The sequence below is a fragment of the Emydura macquarii genome, unplaced genomic scaffold, assembly GCF_026122565.2.
Source record: "Emydura macquarii macquarii isolate MOO-44397 ecotype Brisbane River unplaced genomic scaffold, CSIRO-AGI_Emac_v2 contig_3477, whole genome shotgun sequence".
NCBI classification, from domain to species: Eukaryota; Metazoa; Chordata; order Testudines; family Chelidae; genus Emydura; species Emydura macquarii.
Window position 1 is genome coordinate 4,056,466 of NW_027133614.1, and position 17,639 is coordinate 4,074,104.

The 17,639-nt window shown below is 40.5% G+C and overlaps 1 protein-coding gene across 6 annotated transcripts in view; it reads left to right on the forward strand.

Moving 5' to 3' along the window:
- HMCN1 (hemicentin 1) overlaps window positions 1-17,639 on the forward strand; it is a 291,595-nt gene that overhangs the window by 129,080 nt on the left and 144,876 nt on the right. For all 6 annotated transcript variants that reach the window (XM_067535110.1, XM_067535114.1, XM_067535111.1 and 3 more), the window contains exons 13-20: window positions 212-339; window positions 1,172-1,285; window positions 2,339-2,497; window positions 3,419-3,613; window positions 4,419-4,517; window positions 9,001-9,128; window positions 14,838-14,982; window positions 16,761-16,873. In XM_067535110.1, coding sequence (XP_067391211.1) covers window positions 212-339; window positions 1,172-1,285; window positions 2,339-2,497; window positions 3,419-3,613; window positions 4,419-4,517; window positions 9,001-9,128; window positions 14,838-14,982; window positions 16,761-16,873 — 1,081 coding nt within the window. The remainder of the gene's footprint in view (window positions 1-211; window positions 340-1,171; window positions 1,286-2,338; window positions 2,498-3,418; window positions 3,614-4,418; window positions 4,518-9,000; window positions 9,129-14,837; window positions 14,983-16,760; window positions 16,874-17,639) is intronic.

Here is a 17,639-nt window from a genome sequence, read left to right on the forward strand (position 1 = left end):
ATTATAATTACCCCATTTCACAAGGATGTTGCAAGACTTAATTTGATGATGCTTCCAGAGCACTTTGAGATGCACTGATGGAAGTGACTATTTATACAAAACACATGCATATATGAAAACCATCTACAAATGGTGTTGCCACTACATGAGGATGATATTACTGTTTTCTCAGTGACTACTGAATTTTGTTGATACTCTTTTTTCCCCCCAGATATAGGTTGACCCCAGAAGGAACCTTGATAATCAAAAAGGCTCTTCCAAAAGATGCAGGACTTTATGGTTGTTCAGCCAGTAATTCAGCTGGGACAGAGAGACAGACTTCTACCGTCACATACATTGGCAAGTATAGAAAGAAACAATGAAGGGAAATTAAAAAACAAACAGTGGATCTGAGGGGAAAAGTTGAATAATCTTGATGGAGCTGTTCAGAACATTTCTAATAAAACAAAATTGCAAATAAAAATAAAAAATCCTGAAAATGTTCAGAGATTTCCCCTCAGTTTTTTAACGAACTCTAAATGTTGATAAAGTTAAAGGTGGTAGTGGTGGTGGTGGTGGTTGTTTCTATTTATTTAAGGCTCTGATGTTTCTGTTTATCTTAGTTCTTATTTTACAAAAAGAAATACTGTGTTAAAAAAATTAGAGTTGCAGTGAGCAGCGCTACCTGCCAGTGAACATAGGAGGCAAATGGACCTCAGCTGACTTCTCTCTTTTTTTGATCCCTCCCACTGGATACCTTTAATCTATTCTTCTCCCATCACCTTTCGTATTAGACCAGCTCTTCAGGGCATATATGTCTTTGTAGCATGCCTAGCTCAGTGGGCCTCTGAGCACTACAGTATTGCAAATATTTAATAATGGGAAGTAGACACCACAAGAGTCTCTATATCTTTCCAGTTCCTCTGGATGTTCTAGTCCTCTCAGTTCTTATTTCTCACTCCTTAATATTTCACTCACTTTTCAGGTACTTCACCACTTCAGTCTCTTCATTCTCCCTATTTCCCTCAATATTTTGCAGCTCACCTAAGATTCTCAAGCTTGACCAGTTTCAGTTAAAATGTCTGTCTAATGTCCATGTAACGAGAAAACTAGAGACCATCATGTTTTAAGTAACACTTATTTACAGTAAACATTGTTTACTTGGAAAAAAAAAATTTTTTTTCCCCCCCAGAGGGCCCAAAGCTGACTGTAGTTCAAAGTGAAATTCTGGTTGCCCTTGGAGACACGACTGTAATGGAATGTAAAACCACTGGGATCCCACCTCCTCAAGTTAAATGGTTTAAAGGTTAATTTCTTCCATTTATCTGTCTATTTTGCTTGGTTTGGTTTATTTACTGAAACAATGATATCTTATGCAATTATTTTGGTTTGTGACATAATAGCGCTAAAAGCTGGTTTATTGTCAAACTGGTGACTGAACCATGAGGTTCTAATCTTGGAGATACAGCACTAGACCTGTAGGGCCTGATATTCCACTCTATTTTGCTGTTTTAACTCCACTGACTTCATGAAGTTACACTCATTTTATATGAGTGGACAGTCGAATCTTGTGTCTGCTAAATAATGGCCTTCCTACTTCATAGAATGTTAGGTATATGTGACTAAAATCTCAAATGCATCTTTCTATGCTTGGTAATTGGATGTCTCCTCCAAGCCCCTCAGAAGCCCAAAGAGCACCTTAATTCTCCTGCCACCAAGATTTTAGAGACCTCCACTTTTGGAGTGACAGGAGTCTGGGGGTGGCCCACAACTCAGAGAGTTATCGTGGAGCTACATGAGGTTCTCCCTAGCCCTCAGAAACTGAGCCTGAACTCCAGAAAAAAGGGTTTGTTGCTTGCACAAATGTGTGAACTATGGAAATAGGCTGAATATTAGAAAAGACTTCAGCGAAACCTCCCATGTTTTCTAGAATCCCAATTTCCCTGGTACATAAGAATTGCTCTAAAAGATCAGACAGATGCACCCTCTGGTTCATGATTCTATCTCTGATAGTGGCCACTACAAGATGCATCAGAACTCAAAGTGGACTGTTCTGGATTAACCTGTCCATAAGGGAAGTCTCTTCCTTGCCCTCATCAGTTAGAGGTTGGCTTATTCCTTGAAGTGAGAGGCTTTTATAGCCCTTCTAAAAAAAGTGATTTTGTCCAGTCTAATGTAATGGCGGATGTTCTCATTTTTTGTTGAATGGAAGCCAATGTATTTATTTGGGGGTGCATAATTAAATAGTCATACAATGATGTAATCTCAAATTCGGAATGAAAAGGGTATTTCTTTAATTGGAAACAGTTTTGGAAATACTCTGTGGTATTTCATGTTATCTTTTTTTATCTGGACCTAGGTGATCTAGAGTTGAGGGCATCGACGTTTCTTACTATTGACTCTCATCGGGGTCTTTTGAAGATCCAGGAAACGCAGGATTTGGATGCTGGTGATTATACCTGTGTGGCCAGCAATGATGCAGGAAGAGCATCTGGCAAGATAACTTTAGATGTTGGTTGTAAGTATCCTGTATTCAAGTACATTAATTGCCCATGATTTAAATGTTTCCATTTCCTGGCATTGGAAGGACTCACAATTAGAAACTTAGGCTTCACATTAACTTAACCTGTGCTTATTCGTGAAGGCTTTGCAGGTCACTTAACCTTTCACTCTGTCAATAACACCAAACTCCATTCCTCTTTCATCTTCTCTCAGAAATGTCTCTGTGCCTTCTTCCGTGCAGCTCTGTATACTTTGAATGCTCTCTAGCGTAGTTTACCAAGCCAGCAACCTTGCCTCATTCAAATCCTTGCTACAACTTTCCCTCCTCCTCATTTCTTTTTGCAAAGTCCATGGAAAGTGAGGGGAGGGGATAAATGGTGCCTTTCTTTTTTAAGCAGTGCAACCATCAAGATGTGCACATGCCACACTGACCTGAATAACCACATAACATTATTGTCACTCTTGTCCTTCCTCTCCTCTTCCTCCAACCCCTTCTGGTCTGCCACTGACCCTGACTTATTGCATCATGTTGAATTCAGATCCCAGTTCTGTAATTTACTCTGTGGAGGGAGATCTTTGTGTCCATGTGGAGTCCCGCTTTTGTCAGCAAGGCTCTCTGCTGGTATAGAGGTCCTCTCATGCTGTATAATTTACAGGGCCAACATCTTATTCTGTAAGCACATTTGAACAGGAATTGAGTTTGTTCTTATTTCAGTGAGGTGCCTAGCACATTGTCGAGTACCCCCAAAATAAATAAATGATGATGATGATGATGCAAGACTGCAAGGTTTTGCTAAATTTAGAACCTGCAATTTGGATATTCCATGCTGTGTGGTGGGAAATAGAATTGAAATGGAAGTTTAGCCTAAACTGCAAAGGAAATGTTAATGCTATGTTGCTTCTCTGTTTTATGTTCTGTGTCTTCTCTCTCTTCCAGCTCTCCCTGTTTTTACACAGGAACCTAGTGATGAATCCGTGGATATCGGATCAAACGTGACATTGCCTTGCTATGTTCAGGGTTACCCAGAACCAAAGGTTAAATGGAGACGGCTGGATGGCACCCTACTCTTCTCAAGGCCCTTTGCAGTTAGTTCCATCAGTCAGCTCAGAACGGGTGCCCTGTCCATTAACAGTAGGTAGACAAAAATCTATAAAGATGAGACCACAAAATATATATTGTACAAAATGTATTTTTCAAAGTTACTGTATTACTCTAGTATTCATTATGCTTTCAACAACATCAGTTTTTTAGGACAGACCCTCCATTTGACATCAAACTTCCAATGACATCCTGGCGGTAGGGCTGAATGCACTTCAGTTATAATTTCTATTTGAGTGTATTTATATACAAATCTCTTTGTATTTGACTGAGAATAAAGTCAATGCCATAGAAGTACAGTGTTTAGGGTGAGATTAAAATTTGGGTCCTGGCCACTTGGGGACACTAAAGATTCTATGGAATCTTTGAAAGAGAAGGGGATGTAAAAGCAATTGTCTGTGCCAAGTCCTAGTTTGGGTAGTTACAGTACATTCTGCCTGCCTAATTTCTCCTTGCAATTTCAGTTGGCTATTGTATTCTTCATCTCCTGTTCTAAAGAGTTGTGCAGTATTGTTCTGTGGTGTTAACAGCTGTATTGATCCCTCCCAGACATAGCTATATTCTTAGGTAGATGAAGTGATTCCAGTATGTAAACTGTTTGTAAAGTGCTTTAAAATCCTTTGGGATGAAAAGCACTATATATACATAAGGCATTATTATTCTTCAAGTTATCTACATTGCTTCTCTCCATTGTGGCCAGGGACAAGGAATGGTCAAATAAAATGATATTAAAAGTGAGATATTTTTGCATAGGTTTATTTTTGCATTGTGCAAATACAGTGCAAAACAATTTAAGACAATGCAATCTAGTCTCTTTTTTTATTTAATTTGTTTTTAGATTTGTGGGTCAGCGATGAGGGAACTTACATCTGTGAAGCTGAAAACCAGTTTGGAAAGATCCAGTCACAGCCGGCCATAATAACAGTAACAGGACTGGGTAAGGCGGGTTAATATATCTTTCTAACCTCAGCAAAATGATTAATTTGAGCACAGGATCTGGTCCAAGAGGTGAATATAGCTGAATTGCTTGGTAATAGCGACTATCACATAATACAATTTAACATCCCTGTGTGTGTGCAGGGGAAATACCAAAGTAGCCCACCATAGTAGCATTTAATTTCAGAAACGGGAACTACACAAAAATGAGGAATTTAGTTAAACAGAAATTAAAAGGTACAGTGCCAAAAGTGAAATCCGTGCAAGCTGCATGGAAACTTTTTAAAGACACCATAATAGAAGTTCAATTCAAATGTATATCCCCAAATTAAAAAACACAGTAAGAGGACCGAAAAAGTGCCACCGTGGTTAAACAACAAAGTAAAAGAAGCAGTTAGCGGCAAAAAGACATCCTTTAAAAAGTGGCCTATTGAGGAAAATAGAAAGGAGCATAAAATCTGGCAAATGACGTAAAAATATAATTAAGACCAAAAAATAATTTGGAGAACAGCTAGCCAAAGACTCAAAATGTAATTGCAAAATTTTGTTAAAGTACCTCAGAAGCAGGAAGCTTGCTAAATAACCAGTGAGGCCATTGGACAATTGAGATGGTAAAGGAGCACTCAAGGAACATAAGGTAATTGTGGAGAAACTAAATGAATTCTTTGCATCGGTCTTCACGGCTGAGGATGGGAGGGAGATTCCCAAACCTGAGCTATTCTTTCTAGGAGGCAGATCTGAGGAACTGTCCCAGGTTGAAGTGTCATTAGAGGAGGTTTTGGAACAAACTGATAAATTAAACAGTAATAAGACACCAGGATCAAATGGTATCCACCCAAGAGTTCTGAAGGAACTCAAATGTGAAAATGCAGAACTACTAATTGTGGTATGTAACCTATCATTTAAATCAGCTTCTGTACTGGATGACTGGAGGATAGCTAATGTGATGCCAATTTTTAAAAAAAGGCTACAGAGGCGATCCTGCCACTTACAGGCTAGTAATCCTAACTTCATTACTAGACAAATTGGTTGAAACTATAGTAAAGAACAGAATTATCAGACACATAGATGAATATGATTTTTTGGGGAAGAGTCAACATGGTTTTTGTAAAGGGAAATCGTACCTCACCAATCTACTAGAATTCTTTGAGGGGATCAACAAGCATGTGGACAAGGGTGATCCAGTGGATTATAGTGTACTTAGATTTTCAGAAAGCCTTTGACAAAGTCCCTCCCTAAAGGCCCTTAAGCAAAGTAAACATCATGGGATAAGAGTTTAACTGGTTAAAAGATAGAAAACAAAGGGTAGGAATAAATGGTCAGTTTTCAGAATGGAGAGAGGTAAATAATGGTGTCTCCCAGGGGTCTGTACTGGGACCAGTGCTGCTCAACATATTCATAAATGAGCTGGAAAAAGGTGTAAACGGTGAGGTGGCAAAATTTGCAGATGATACAAAACCACTCAAGATAGTTGAGTCCAAAGGAAACTGTGAAGAGTTACAAAGGGAACCTTGTAAAACTGGGTGACTGGGCAACAAAATGGCAGATAAAAGTCAGTGTTGATAAATGTAAATAATGCACAGTGGAAAACATAATCCCAACTATACATATAAAATGATGGCATCTAAATTAGTGGTTACCATTCAAGAAAGAGATATTGGAGTCATTGTGAATAGTTCTCTGAAAACATCCACTCTGTGTGCAGTGGCAGTTAAGCGGTGACTAAGGGGGGACATGACAGAGGTCTATAAAATCATGACTGATGTGGAGAAAGTAAAAAAAAAGGAAGGGTTATTTACTCCTCATAATACAAAAACTAGGGGTCACCAAATGAAATTAATAGGCAGCAGGTTTAAAATAAACAGAAGGAAGCATTTCTTCACACAATGCACAGTCAGCCTTTGGAAAGCCTTGCCCCAAAGGATGTTGTGAAGGCCAAGACTATAACGATATTCAAAAAAGAATTAGATAAGTTCATGGAGGTCCATCAATGGCTATTAGCCAGGGTAGTCAGGGATTGCTGTTTGCCAGAAGCTGGGAATGGCTGACAGGATGGATCACTTGATGATTACCTGTTCTGTTCATTCCCTCTGAAACACCTGGCATTGGCTACTGTTGGAAGCCAGGATACTGGGCTAGGTGGACCAGTATGGCCGCTCTTATGCTGTCATTGACAGAGGTTCTATACCTGTAATATATCTGACCATTCTTTCTTCGGATATAGGCCCAAACCAAATACGCTGAATCGAAACACTCCCAAATTCTGATGGTTTTTGAAATCTGATGTAGGAACTGAATCTGAACTTAGCAAATGCTCCCTCTCTTTATATTGGGCTGAACCAAAATCCTGACTGCGAATACTTCTGTACTTTGGGATGTGGGAATTCCAAACCTGACTTGGTGCTGAGATGGGTGCTGTGAACCCATCTCTAATTTCCATCTATTGCCAATAATTTGATTTTTTGTATAAGAAGTAATTAATAAAAAAGTTAATTTCTTGTCAAAATTAAAAGAATCAGTGTTTTAAATTAGAAGAACTATCCATATATTATGAATATAATTTTCTTTAAAATTAGGAATAATAGGCCAAATTCTGTGCTGATTTACATCCAGTGCAGACACTTGAGTGCATTGGGGCTGCACGGGGATAAGCCAGTGCAGAAGCTGGATCTTAGTGAGAACTATTCCTGTCCAAGAGTATAATTTATTTTCATACAAATATGTTTAGAAGTTTTGGGTCTATTCCTTCTCCCAGAACTCCAATTAGCTTCAATTAGAGCAGGATTAGGCCGTTGGTTATGCCCTGTTGGCCTTGGCTTCTATACTGAGTTCAACACCATAAGGGACCTTAGGTAGGATTTTCAAAAGTGATTGAGTTAGCCCAGCACTGTTCCCATTGAAGACAATGGTAAAACTGCCATTAACTTTAATGCGAACAGAGTTATATCGATGCTGAGCGCTTTGGAAAATCCCAGCCAAAACTTGTAACCTGGTCTCTAAGTCTTCATGCATAGTTTTGTGTATACATTTGACAGAATTTGTACAAGAGAATAGGATGTGTACACACACCTATACTAACAGAAACAAAAATATTTACATGGAACAATGTAAACCAAAACCTCTGAGTTTTGCACATTAAAACATTTTAAAAAATCTTTTGACTTGCTGCAAGATTTGAATTAGTTCCAGCTATACTTAATTAAATGGATCTTCAAAATGATACTTATCCTTAGTTTTGTTTTTTCCTCTATCTCTTAGAAAAATGTGTTAAAGGCAGAAAAATCTTCATCATGAAAACAGTTTGTGGCAGGGGATGGGAGAGGTTTTCTGGCATAATTTATCTTAAAAACTGAAAGTAGTAGCAAGTGCTCAGGGCAGCTTCTTGATAAAATTGGAGTATAAGAAATCTCGGTGATTTAAGAAGACAATGAATGCAGAGCTTCCACAAGGGTTATCTTTAAGTAACTGGTTTTATCATAGAGAGTGGAAAATGAAAATAATTAGTTAATGCTGTGAAATGTTGTATATTTATGGAAGGAAGGGAATGGGGGGTCCATCTGTGCATCCAATAAAGTGTTTATTTTCTTGGACCACATGTCAGGAATCTGTATATTCATAGCAAGCAGCAATTTATAAACAATGAGTTTTTGACCTCTCTAAAAGTTCTGTTTAATCTCCGTTATTTAAAGGTCACTTAAAAAAACAAACAAACACGTGAAGCTGTTTATGAACTGGTAAGCAATCTGTTGGATGTTTACTGGTATTCAGAACTTTCTCTGTCTGTGGACCTTTGCTATGAGACCTAATAGCCTTGTGCTCAGAAGGGAAGCCACCTCTTGGTCATGACCCTTGTGAAGCTAGCTATTTCTATTCCTCGAAATTCTGCTACCAAAAAGAAATAAAAAAATATTTTGAGTTTGTCAGTGGGATTTTTGAGTATACAGGGAATGCGGAATAAAACCCAAAGGGAATAACTTTTTTATAGTTTTAAATGGACAATTGCTGACCTGTGCTGACTGGCTCTTTGCTCCGACCCCTGCCTTCATGGTCTCTTCACTTCAGCCTCACTTCACACCGGTCTCCCATACCTTCTTCCTTTTTCTGTTCTCTCTTGTGCCATGTCCCCATTGCCCTCAGACCTGCAGTGTCCCCTCTCTCTTTCCTTGTCTTTACATTTACCTAATTGCCTGAAGTCTAACCCCTCACACCCTCCAAAAAATATATCGTGGCACTAACATGTCATTTGCCAGCCATCACGTTGTTCACTCTGCCTTTTCTCTACTGTCTTGTGTATTTAAATTGTAAAGTCTTCATGGCAGGGACTGTCTCTTTTTCTGTGTTTTTATAATAGCTATTGCAATGGGGCCCCATTCTTGGCTGGTCCATAGGCACCACTATAAATAATTGTAATGATAGTAGAGAGTATTTTATTTTCTGCAAGCACATAGAAACGCCTAAATATCTTTTCTATTTTTTTATTCAAGTTGTGCCTCTAATTGGAATGAGCCCAGCAGTCGCCAATGTAATTGAAGGACAGCAGCTTACTTTGCCTTGTGTACTGCTGGCTGGAAATCCTATTCCAGAGCGGAGGTGGATTAAAAATGATATGGTGGTAAGAGATTCTTTTTTGCTTTTTCTATATAGTCTTGCAGTTTCATAATTCCTGAGGGAGAAAAATCTGCAATTAACATTTTAAGGCATGATATAAACTTAATACAATGTAATACAGCTATTGTTCTTGAGCAATTCATTTTTTGTGTGTGGGAGAAGAAAAGTTGTAAATAAAAGATTGCAGCAAATAATTGGTATATCATCACTGAACGAAATATTCACACGAAAGTTCCATGTAAGAAATATATTTGTCAGTGTTAAAGTTTGCCAGCCTGAGACTCCAACTGATGGGAACAGAAGCAGCTAAAGCAGAGATCTGTGGAACTCAGGACGTTCCAGTAAAACTATAGAATGGTCTCTGTCTTTCCCTGCCCTATGCTGATTGGCTCTTTGTTTGTGCCAACCCTCCCACTCCTTTCTCTCTTCACCTAAGCATCTCTCCTCATCTGCCCTCTTTCCCTGCCCCATTCCCTTCAACCCCCCTTTCATTTCCCTTTTCTTTCCATTGAGCTGATCCCCTGCTAAGTAAATCCACCCAACCCTTTTCCCCCTTTCCAAAACCCCCCCGACACCATCGTAGAACCAACATGACAGTCACCGCTAACATGTTCGCTCTGCTTGTCTGGTTTACCCCTTCCCCATCCTCTTTAGACAATATGTTCTCATTGTTTCCTTTTCTCCTCTGTCTTTTCTCTCATGTCTGCTACCTCGATTGTGAGCTCTTTGGGTGGATGGGAGGAACCATCTTTTTATTCTGTTTGTATAGTGCCTAGCACAATGGGGTCCTTATCCATGACTAGAGTTCTCAGGCACTACGTTAATAGAAATAATAATAATAGTTTCACATTTTCAAAAGTATGAAAGACACTTGGGAGCTTAGACACACTTGACAATTTTACATTTAATGTATAATAATTTGAGTAGATTTTGACTTTTGGATAGTATCTTTAATTATGTTGTGAGACTGATGCGACTCTTTCTTGAGGTACCAAGCTTCCCTTTCGTGGATAGCCTGGGTAAGCTTGCATTTCTGGTTGAATAATAAAGTAGAAGGGTCTCAGCTTTAATATGAGACCACAGGTTTCCGTTGTATCTACTGAAAAATCCTAACCACATCAGCTACACCATCAGGAGCTTGTTCACCTGCACATCTTCTAATATGATATATGCCATCATGTGCCAGCAATGCCCCTCTGCCATGTACATTGGCCAAACTGGACTGTCTCTATGCAAAAGAATAAATGGACACAAATCAGACATAAAAAATGGTAACATTCCAAAACCAGTAGGAAAGCACTTTGATCTCCCTGGCCACTCAGTAACAGACTTGAAAGTTGCCATACTTCAACAAAAAACTCAAACTCCAATGCAAAACTGCAGAGCTGGAACTCATATGCAAACCTGACACTATCAGACTAGGTCTGAATAGGACTGTGAGTGGCTAGCCCACTACAAAAAATAATGTTCCCTTTTTTGACATTCACACCTTCTCATCAACTGTTGTGAATGGGCCTCATCCACCCTGATTGAATTAACCTCATTAACACTTGCCCTTCTTCACTGTGATGTAACTCACTCATCCTTGCATGTGTATATATACCTACCAAACTGAAGTTTCCACTTCATGCATCCGACAAAGTGGGTTTCTGCCCAAATAAATTTGTTAGTCTTTAAGGTGCCATAGGACTCTCACTGATTTGCTAAAAACAGACAAACGTGGCTACCCCTCTGGAACTACTGAACAATGTTATGCTGAATGTATTTGTGTGCGCACACGCAGAGGGATAAAATGATTCAGACTATTTATGGATTATTGTAATTTAATATTTTTGGAATAAGGGCTGACTATTCCCATCTGCCCATCAATCTAGCTGTCATTAATTGGCTGATACTATATAGACATTATGTCAGAAGAAAAGGGGAGGTGACCTTTATTGATCCTTTCCAGGAGGGCAGGATATGAAACAGGCACCATGGAAGAAGGCACTGAGATGTTTGTGTGATTAGCTGCCAAATGGGTGGATAAGGCTGATATTGTGGAGTGGAGTGGAAGGAAAGTGAGTGAGTGATTGAAACATGTTTGATAGGTATGCCCCCAAAAGCTATGTTCGACCCTGTTGATGAATGTTTTAAATTAGTAATTCCCAGAGATAGTGGAATCATAGGACTAAAATGGTTTACTACAATGACTTTAAATGGTTTATTTTGGGGTCAGTCCCCCAAAATGAAAAGTATTCTGCTACGAGGCACACTCTAATGAAAACGCAATGAACATGTGTTTACACTGTGCATTTTACAGAAGTGAAACTGGCACTGATTTAAATCACCCTGGCTTATGTGTGGACTTGTAAAAAACTTCTTTGCTGTCTTGCATTTATGAACAGCTGTTATGTTTGACTGCAGAAAACATCTCATTTTGCTACAGCAAGGAAATACTCCAGAAATAGCCCAACTTAGCAAAATCTTCCTTTAATTATTATTATTGAATGCTTACATTTCATTGATGCTGGATGCAAGGAGCATAGAGAGACACCTAATAAAATGATGCTTTTATTAATCCCTGCATTGGAAGCTTCTAGCAGGTCCCCAAATGACCATTAGTGTTAGCTTTAATGTGACTTTCTCAGCCTGGATTACCTGTAGCAGGACATTTGAGACTCTGAAACTCAGCTGGGGAAGGTGTCTCTCTACCCTCCTTGCATCCAGCTGGGGATCTAAAATTTTGAGAATGGTCTTGTGACTGTTATCCATTGCTAGAGGAACTCCAAATTATCTCATACCTCCGGAAAAGACAGCCTCTGTAGTGTATGATTAGTGATGTGGCCCACACAATACAGTCAATGAAATGTAAGCATTTAAATCCTAGCAAATGAAAAATACCTATTTCCTTCTCTCCTTTTTAAAAAGTACATTTCCAGCTTTTTAGCCTTGTGACTTTTACTTAGTGACCACTGGGATGATGTCACATGACTAAAACTCTGTGTCACATGCTCCTTCGCTAAGGATGCACTAGTAATAATATGACAGTGTGTTTGTCCTTTATACATTTATAGCTTCTGTCTGCATATAAGAGGGATCTGTTCACAGCAAGGCTGGGTTTGCTTGCAAGTGTAGTTTCACTAGATCCACAGCAGATTACTGACTGGGTTTGAGATCCCTTTGAAGCCTCATCTTCATTCTTGCTCCAGGGAGCTCACCAGATTATTTTCTTCATCCCTGTGGGAAGCTATGCAGGGGCTCCCCTTCAGCCTAAGCAGCTGCGGAAGCACTTCATCAGTGATATCACTTTGGCCTCTGCATTCCTGGGGAGGTGACTCATCTTAGGCACCCAGCCATGAAGTCTGCTTCACACCCCAGGTCTGCAAGGAGCACCAGCTCATCCTTCATTTCCTGTTACTAAAGGGAGCATTGGCCCCATCTTCACTGCCCATGGCTACAAAGAACATCAGCTGAGTGTTCACACTAGTGGAGAGCAGTGTCCTTCTCTTTAGTGTGTGTGCCCTGCAGACCAGCCAGTCGATATCTGATCAGAGTCTGGCTACACCTTGAGTCAACCAGATCGGTAACCTCTCTCCCATTAATTTATCATGGCATCTGGGCTTCTTTTCCTATCCCAGGCCTCTGCTGTGCAGGCCTGCCTGAAATTACCATCCATAAAAGGGCAATCCTGATGGAGATGCCTCAGCTGATCATGTGAGAAACAGACTTCTGGGTTTGTTCCCTGATTCCTGGTTGAGCTTTCTAGCTGGGATAGTTCCTTCTGCCCTTGTGGGTCTTCTCCCTGGGGGGTGTGGCCGGGCCCCCGTTCTGCCCAAATGGGTTTCTCCCTCAGCCGTTCCTTCTTCCACAGCATTCCAGTCTTGGACCTGTTCCCCTCCCTGAGTCTCTTGCAGTTCATGGGGGTAGGTCAAGAAGAGTCCCTCGGTTTGCACTTTCACCTTGGCAGCCTTCACCTCTGGTTGTCCCAAACTCCTGGTCTATCTGGTTTCCTCCTGGCATCCCTGGCAGGCTGTCAACTTCCATGTAGTTTTCCATTAATCTGACCGCTTCGGACAAGGTCTCCAGTTGGTGCTTCAGGACCCATCCTCATCCCCTGATGGGAGGGTATGTGGGCGAATTGCCTCACCAGAATGAGTTTGGCAACCTGCTCCCATGTCCAGGTTTCCCATTTTAGCCAGCACCAACAGTACACCCTCAATCTCTGAGCCACCATGTGGGGCCAGACCGCTGACGGATATATCTCTTCCTGAAAGCAATGACGATGCATCTCCTCTGAGGTATCGAACTAATCAAGGATGGCTGCTTTGACTCTTGGGTAATTCTGAACAGCTGTTGGGTCAAGTTTCTGGTAGGCAGCCTTGGACGAGTCTGTTCAGATGAGGGACCAACAAGATGGCCCAATGCTCTGTGGCCCATGGTGCTGCTACCGCTACCTGCTCAAAGGTGGTGAGAATTAGGAACGTCTCCGAGTCGTTGCCATTTTTGTAAGCTTCATTGGGATCGGTGTGGCCAAGAGGATGGGGTCCTTGCTGGCAAATCCCCTGTGGTCACCAGATATGCAAAAAAAGTACAGCATTTGTTGCACTAGGCATTGCTGCTCCTGTTGTTGGGTTGCTAGATCTCTAATTAATTGTCACTGCTGTTGCGCCATTCGCTGCCTCTGTTGAAGGGCCAGCTGCTGCAGCAGTCCTTGCTGTTGCTGTTGGTTCTCTGTAGCTAACTTTAATAATAGATCCGCATCTGTATATTTTTAAACAAAGTCCCTTTTTCCCCTTATCCCAGAGCCAATCAGTCTACCCCAGTTCTTCTCCAGTTGTTACAAATCTGTCCATGGTAGCACACCCCCTTTAGGCTACATGGGGAGTGCACACACAATAATCCAATTACTTCACCTTACCCCAGTGGGTGCTGTGGGACATCTTCTTAGCAGGCCAGTACTCACCTTCCAGCCAGAGTCTCTGAATTATCTCATCTGCTCTCTGTGTCCCAGTCATGCCACCAAACAGCTCGTAGTCAGCAAAAGGGGTTAAACAAAAGAAAGACCAAGAAAAAACTGTGAGCAGCTCCCTCTTGGATATGGGCCTTTCTTACTTCAGAGGGGTCCTGCGAGTATCATTGTCCACTTCAGAGTTCAGTGAGCTCTAGTTCCAGCCTCAGTTCTTCTCCCCTTCAACTCGCATGTCGTGCACCCTCTTTCTGTGAGGGCAGGGGCTCTGTAGGTGAATGTCCTCTCTCCAGAGCTGCTGATGCTTAACAATCTGTCCCCTTTCCGTGGTTGCCCCCATCTGGGTGAAGTTCCTTCTTTTTGCCTCCTCCTCCAGTCCTGGCACGATTTGCAAGTGTGGCAGGGCAGAGTCACTCCAGTGCAAAGCACTCCTTGCCCCCTTCCATGCTAGTGAGGAGTTTATATACCTGGTCACAAGCACCCGTTAGCATCAACTGGGAAGCATGTTATGAGCTTACTATATCATGGAGTAACTACTCTTTTTCTAACTCCCACACTAAATATTAGGTGTCTTATTTGCTGTTACTAAAATCCTATTCAAAATATATTTCATGTGACAAATGAAGGAATGTTCTTTTATATTAACATATGATTTTGGGAAAAAACCCTGCATTATTAAACCAAGCCACTAGTATCTGAGATACGTAGGGCTATAAAACAAATGAGTATTTTCCATAGTTAAAAATTGCCTTCCTCTTTTTCCAGTTGGTCCCAAATCCCTACATTAATGTTCGCAGTGACGGGAGTCTGCACCTTGAAAGAGTTCGGCTGCAGGATGGAGGGGAATATACCTGCATGGCAAGTAATGTAGCTGGGACAAGCAACAAAACTACCACCGTCAATGTATTTGGTAAGGAAATCGTCTCAGTGCTTCCATTTTGCAAAATAAGGTTGCACTTTTTGGAAACAGCAGCTTGTGGAGAGAACTTTTTTTAAATTTAAAATTACACTAATACCTCAAATTTACTGGGCGCAATGGTGTTGCACTGTGCAGTAATGCAGTGGAGAATCAGGCCCACTGCTATAATGCAGTTAAATGATCAAGCCTGTTCCTTTTGAAAAAAAGACAAAAATGACTTTTGACATCCATTAAATCTTCCTATTTAATTGTCTACAAGTGATGGGTTTTTCAGACTCTCTTACTTTATTGACAAAACAGAGACACACGTGGGAGTTTATTGGAGTACTATGCCAAGTGCTGTCTCGGAAGTTTCATAATTGATAAAACTCATGGGAGTACAGTACTTAAAAATAAATCATGTTTGGCAGTCATGGTGAAATGAATATTTGCACTGTAGTGACCAGTCATGGTCTGAAATTCTTACATGTTAAATTAATCAAGGGAGACATATTTCAAATTTCACTGAGAATGCTAAGATACCCTTTTCAGTACAAAATTCAGTATTGTACATGGGATTATTAGCCAATGCTTTGCAATTGCTTTGAGTTTGATAAGCTCTCTCTTAACAGCTTTTTGGGTGGAGTTTTCAGATTTTGGGAACATGAGATGGGGGGTGAAAAAGTTGGTTTGTATTGTTAAGGGGACTAGGATATAGGGGTAAGATAGTATCGGAACATGAAATCACCTGTCTCTGTCACTAATTCAGAATCAGGTCAGTTTGATAGTGAACTGAAGTAATTATTTCTTGGCTGTTCGGTGTCCTATGAGAACTGATTTGGAGTTCTCAATTGAGTTGCTGCAAAATCCATTCCATGCCCTACAAAAACCCCTACTAGCAATCTGGCAGGTTTACCAGCATTTTTAACAGCTGAAGATTGAATAAACATGGAGTGGTTTGTCCTTAGGCCTGGAGTGGTTTGTCCTAAAGCAGCGTTTCTCAACTGGTGTGCCACAGCACACTGGTGTGCCGGGGAATTTTTTGAAAAAATACATGTGAGAAAAAGGCGGGGCGAGCCATCTTTTGATTGGCTGTCTGCCTCACTGCTGCACTGCCTCCAGGGATGGAGCAACCAATCAGAGTTCAATCTCCCTCTCTTCCCTTCTCCCCTCCTGTGTGAACAATGGGTTGCCTTCTCTGCCCCTCCACTCCCCTTCTGCAGCCGCCGTCTGGGGCTGGAGAGAAGAGATCCCTGGAGCTTGAGGTGTGCCGCGACAGAGAAAAGGTTGGGAACCGCTGTCCTAGAGAAGTTCCCCATTAATGGCAATTGGTTCATCACCAGATAAACTGCACCCATTTTCACTGAAAGTGCACACCAGAAAAAATTATTCACAGCACCATTTCAAAATGCTTTGCTTGAAACCTCTTTTTGGAGGATGTCCTAACCTAGACTTTCTGAAATGGAGCTGAACATTGTCTGTCATGGTTTACACTTGTTCTTAAACTGTGTGTATCCAAATTAATATTTAACCTATTGCTGACACTCATGTTCAGCAACAGGTAATTTTTGTATTGGAGACCACACCTTAGGGGTGGTAGCTCCAAGTCAGTGTTGAGGCACCGAGGGCAGAGTGAAATTTCCCAACTCCCCGTTCAAATAGGTATTTGCAAAGCCCACTTTATTTAGACTGATTCTTCTTTGCTAAATAGCAGTTGAATGTGCATAGAATGCAGTGTGATAATTATACCATGGTTTAAAATATGTAACTGTGAATGTATATATTTTCAGTTCTACCTATCATTCAGCATGGACAGCAGATATTCAGTACAATTGAAGGAATCCCAGTAACATTACCATGCAAACCAAGTGGAGTTCCTAAGCCATCCATCATCTGGTCCAAGGTAACATCTAAACTTCAAGCTGTTTGTTAAAAGATTAACTAAACACATGCTTTAGCTATAAAAGGCACTATGTACAGTGAAGGCAACCAACCTCTATCCTTAGGGACCTAGAAAATCCTGTTTATTCAAATCTTTTTTCAAGCAGTGCTCTCTGGCTGTGACACATTCAGCTTCCACTCTTTAAAAACTAGAAAGATTTTATTGGTTATCTCTGGATTTTTTTTTTTAAGCCTTGGAAAATATTAATATAATTGTTGTGGTTTGAAAAATTAGGGATGGGAAAACTGCCATAGATTGACAGCTTAAATTAATTTTAGAGGCCTATTTAAAGTGAATTTCTGTTCTGAAAAATGAGTATGTAATAATGACTTCAATAGTTCAGTGAGGTTCAGTGTTTGTTGTCTTTCAATAATTTCCACATCAAATGTTCTTCTGTTACAGGTAAAAAGATAGGGTTTTTTAACTGCAGCCTTGCAAACTCTACATGGTATCTGAAAGTCAAACTGAAGTTTTGTTTTTTTTCTTCTCATGTAACATTGCCAGTCATAAAGGTTTTTCAGGGCACATTATGTAACTGATTGGAACTCAGTAAACAGTTATGTTCATGGTGCTCAAGAAGGAAAAGAGTCTAGTTCAATCTCGGTCAGCTGTGTTGGCTTTGCAAGAATAATGGGAGTAAAAAGCAGTAAAAGCTTATTTTTGTCATTAAAGTTGTTAAATATGATTCTTGATGCACATAGGAAGCGGACCTGTCGAGTAAGAAGGT